Here is a 4,864-nt window from a genome sequence, read left to right as displayed (position 1 = left end):
GGAACATGTTCTGCCCGGTGGTGTAGGGTCCTAATTACTCCAAGTTTGTGGGAGTCAAACAGGAGGTACTGGTTCGTGTGTGTGGGCTTCCGGTAAACTTCGATGTTGAGTTTGCCGTTCTCTTCAATGTGCACGGCGCAGTCCAGGAAAGGCAAACGGTTGTCCTTTGTGTCTTCCCTAGTGAACTTGATGTTTTTATCCACAGCGTTAATGTGCGCAGTGAAGGATTCCACTTCTTGTGTCTTGATTTTGACCCAGGTGTTGTCTACATATCTGTACCAGTGGCTGGGTACTCTTCCTTTGAAGGAATGTGAAGAACTCATCAATATTTATTTTCATATTAATTATTTGGAGTGATGGGTTTGAAAAAAGAGAATTACATCATGGTGTCAGTTGTTTACAAATTGTAGAATTTGGCATTTCGATTTTTAGCACTTTTGTAATCTTTATTTCCTTGCACCAATAAGTTGATGTTGAGACACTACAATGTGACAATTTACCCTTTTCCGTTTTTAGGGAAAGTTCTAAATGGCATTGCCAGCTAATTTGGTTTAAATTTGATTACAGATGCCACTCCTGCTACTCGGGTGGTCGTTCCTGTAAACCTAAATGCCACTGAATTCAGGCAGGCACTACGGGACAATATTGCATACATACCTTTGCAGTTCGATCTATGCAAAGTGAATGGACAGCGGCTCATTCTTCCTCTTGAAGAAGAGATGCCCCAAGAAATTAGAGCAAGAAACCTACTGGGTCGCTCCAATCTTTATATCCGTCCAAAGGTATTCAAATGTTCCACTGGGGTGGCTGATATGGCATAATTGTCACTATTACTGTAACTCAGTGGCGCTCCAGTCACCCTAGTATTGTATAAGACATCTTTAACATGTTACTGCTCAGAATAATAAATGCTGTGATTTTCCCCAAAGGATTTGAGACATTCATCTGCAGTGTTGCCAACTTAGCGACTTTGTGGCTATATTTAGCGAGTTTTCAGACCCCCTTAGCGACTTTTTTTCTAAAAAGCGACTTGCGACAAATCTGGCGACTTTTTCTTGTATTACTGGAGACTTATTTATGACGACTTTTTGACGTGAAAACACGTATCGCGCTTACTCTCAACAAGCAGCGGTGCTGCGGTGGGCACCTCACCCGTGCCAAAGCGCTCCCAGGCGGAGGATAGTCCTCCCCCAGCTGCTATCAGGGCATGAGACGTTCACACCTGTGCGTCCAAAAGGCAAATGAATCGCGCATGAGCGAAGCCGCTGCGCTGCTTCATTTTAAGTGTGGCTGTTTTGGTTCTTGTCTTTGACTTGTCCTCTGTTCTTGTTTGTCATTTGTTGTTCCATTTCATTTATATTTAAATACTCTGGTGTTTTAGATTACAGAAGCCAATGAGGACTCAACTGGTGGAGAAGTTGTGCCGTCTGAAATGGCAATGAAAGTGTTTGACAACTGCCTTTGGACTGTAGCACTATAAATGCATTACACCCTCTCATCATCAATATTTACCATATTACAGTGTGCTGCATGACACCGAGACACCAGACCATGGCAGGCACAATGTACAGGAGCCAGAGGTTTTCAGGTAAATGGCACTCTGTTTGTTTATGAGTTGGAATTTTAATCTTAAACTATTGCACAATTTTATTTATTTTTTTGGTAAAACAACTGTTGTACAAACTAATTCTATCATTATTATAACTTGGATCATTTTGTGTAGTCTAGATCAATAAATATCTGCATTGGGGTCTTCTTCCTGCTATGAAATATTTCTGCTATTGCTTTGCAGTGGTCTGCATGAAAACCATACAGTTCATTCTAGTAGGCATGGTCTCCAGGAACCAGAGGTTAACAGGCAAGTGGTAGTTGTTGAACAACATGCCAAAACTTAAGTGTAAACTGGAACTTATAAAGCACACACCATAGGTAAATAGACACTCAATTAGTACAATATACGGGGTGAGACCAGCGAATATTAAAATTTTAAAGGTTGCATGTATTGAACTGATAACATTTATGTGCTCTGAATATAGACCAATGGTTCAATTGCCTCATTCGGTTTCTGTTTTGCTTTTTCATGTTTTTCAGATATGTTGATGTCGTGATATTGGTATTTTTAATTGCTGAAAATGCATCGATAACACTTTAGTCAGCCTGACCATTCAGACACTTGGAACTACAAATCACCCAAACTATTCCCAGTAAATGGGCACTGTAGTGGCAGTTCCTTATGTTTCACAAAAAAAGTAAAAGAAGACACTGCTGCCCTGTGATAATATTTTGTGCGCAGGGAAAACTGCACTGTCAAAACTTGAAAGTTGCATTGTATAGTTTATTGATCCATTTTGGCAACCAATAACAAGATCCATTTTTGTTGCTTCATGCTGCTTGTCTCTCGAATTAAAAAAAAACAAAAAAACCCCCAAAAAACAAAAGGCCCATCTCAGTGCATGCTGGTCTTATACCAGTCTCTTAAGTTATCAAAAATAGCCCTGAAATTCTTCCTGGCTGACTTGATAAGATAAACAACAAAACAATGAAGTGAGCATTAACCTACAAATAAATAATGATTAACCCAAAAATAGAAGTAAACTAACAACAAACTTTATATTTTAATATTTTGAAATTTGTTAAAATACAAATGGCTCCAACAGATGCAATCAAGGACCACATGGCCATTTTAAGTGGCTGTATCTATACAGTAAAAGAATGTGAAATCAGATTCTTTGATCAGATGAGTCATTCCATTTCAGTATATATACATGATATTAAAAAAATCAAATGCATTTGTTCTGTTTAGGGAAGAGTTTTACATCGACTCTGCAGAGTCAGAAGTATCAGACCTGGATGAGGCTGTCCTGTATGGAAGCCCATTTCCGCCACTAAAAAAAAAAAAAAAAAGCTAGTATCCATAACTCGAAATTTCGAGTTACTTTTCTCAAAATTTCAAGTTAGCTCTGCCAATCAAAAATATACGTGAATGAGGTCGCTTTCTTGTTACCCGGAAGCATATGGCGCAGGACCGCGCACTCAAAAACGGATCCCAACAAATTAAAGTATGTTTGCTGATAGTAACACCATGTGATTCAGCTAATAACACAGGGATTTCATCATTTGTGAAGCCAGGCTGAAAACACTCAGCAATCTGTGCATTCACGACTGGATGTAATACCGGTAGCTTAGCTGTAGCATTTGTAGCTGAGGGCTTCAGCTTCCGGGTAACATGGAAATGACGTCATTTACGTAGATTACTGATTGGCAGCGCTAACTCGAAATTTCGAGTTGCTTTTCTCAAAATTTTGAGTTAATATGTCGAAATTTCGAGAAAATAACTCGAAATTTCAAGAAAATAACTCGAAATTTCGAGAAAGTAACTCGAAATTTTGAGTTATGGATCCTTTTTTTTTTTTAGTGGCAGAAACGGGCTTCCATAGTCCTGGCTTCCCCTGAACAAAATGACTCACATGTATGTCTCATGAACAACACTGCCAGAACTGCTGTGTATGTGTTTCATGTAGTCATGACCTTTCTCCCCCCCTTTTCTTCAGGACGAGATGGACCTTGTGACTGTGTTGAAAGATTTCCAGGAAACGCATCTTGACACCAGCAATTATTGTACAATAATAGCCCGACAAAGGAAAATCCTACATAGTGCCTGCATGGCACTTTCTAAGTCATATTTTGCCTGGCATAAATTGCCAAATATTGAATTTGTTGGTGAAATGGCCGATGATTATGGAGGCCCAAGGCGGGAATTTTTTCGGTAACCCATTCCCATCTCTCTCACACAATAATAGAATGCGTGAATGTGTTTTTTGTTGTTGCAAAGATGAAATCACAATTTGACTCATTTTTTTTGTTTGTTTTTTTACTACGTTTTCCTGCAGCTTACTTATGGTCGAAACTCAGAATTCCCTAGGGATTTTTGAGGGGAAGCCTGGCAGTCTGTTGTTCAGCTATAGTCAGCAGTTGCTGTCAAGCAACAAGTTTTATACGGCTGGTAAACTGATTGCTTGGTCGATAGCACACGATGGGCCAGGGCCACGGTGTATCAACAGACACCTGTTCTGTATGATGTGTGGCCAGAAGACATCTCTTGATGACTTCGATGTAGAGGTCTTCATGGATGAAGACATCAAACAGAACATAGAAAAGGTAAAGCTGTGTGCATGCTGAGGTGTAATTAAATTCAATGAAACACAATGCATAGCTTAACTCATCAGTGGAGCGTCTCAAAATGTAAGTACACTTAGTGAATGCTTTAAACGTATGTATTTATGGAGGTGCCTGATTTTCAAGGTTTCCAACTGCAGCACCCCAGAAGACCTGGCAGACTTGAAAAGTCACCTTGGGGACTGGATTGCAGGCTGTGGTATCCCTGACATCTACACTGCCACACTACTAGATGTTAAGAGGATAAGGGGCGAGATTGTATCTCATTTTGCCAAAAGTGGCTACCTACAGATTAGGTCTGTAATTTTTATTATTTTTATGGGTTTTTTTGCCATTTTTTCTGCATAAAGTTTTAAAGTAACTTCAGTTCTTTCCATAAATATAAAATAATTATTACTTTTTAATTTTTTAACCCTTTAAACACCAGTTTGTCCACTGCACCAGCTGGACGACAAACTCAAATCTCGCAATTTTATATAATTGCATTGCTACTGAAATTTCTTGTATTATTAATAGTAGAGTCTGGGGCATATAATTGATTCACATCAACATTGATTATAATGCATTGTTATTTTAGTGCAGAGAGAGCAAAAACAAAAACTCCCTCTCAGCTTGTTCGTGGCCAAAAATGGCCACCCCTTGTTTACATTTACAAAATGCTATAAAATTCATATATATTAAGAAAAAT

At 39.0% G+C, this 4,864-nt stretch overlaps 1 protein-coding gene across 1 annotated transcript; it reads left to right on the top strand.

The window, feature by feature from the left end:
• Positions 1-356: 356 nt before the first annotated feature.
• LOC146558335 (uncharacterized) lies at positions 357-4,581 on the top strand. Its single transcript, XM_085247778.1, has 9 exons — positions 357-360; positions 568-782; positions 1,382-1,446; positions 1,523-1,588; positions 2,804-2,858; positions 3,422-3,469; positions 3,552-3,766; positions 3,891-4,158; positions 4,303-4,581. Exons 1-9 carry the CDS (start codon positions 357-359, stop codon positions 4,522-4,524), a joined length of 1,158 nt encoding a protein of 385 aa, XP_085103904.1. The 3' UTR covers positions 4,525-4,581.
• Positions 4,582-4,864: the final 283 nt, after the last annotated feature.

This window comes from Mchenga conophoros, linkage group LG15, assembly GCF_057382185.1.
Source record: "Mchenga conophoros isolate Kocher_MC1m ecotype Shallow Benthic linkage group LG15, M_conophoros_male_GT1.1, whole genome shotgun sequence".
Lineage (NCBI taxonomy): Eukaryota > Metazoa > Chordata > Actinopteri > Cichliformes > Cichlidae > Mchenga > Mchenga conophoros.
The sequence above is the reverse complement of the archived record's forward strand: the minus strand, read 5'-3'. Positions and strand labels throughout refer to the sequence as shown.

Coding starts and splice junctions, on each gene's coding strand:
- LOC146558335 (XM_085247778.1), top strand. Junction 2,859..3,421: donor TATCAGACCTGGATGAGGCT/GTCCTGTATGGA, acceptor TTTTAGTGGCAG/AAACGGGCTTCCATAGTCCT. Junction 3,470..3,551: donor CTGAACAAAATGACTCACAT/GTATGTCTCATG, acceptor CCTTTTCTTCAG/GACGAGATGGACCTTGTGAC.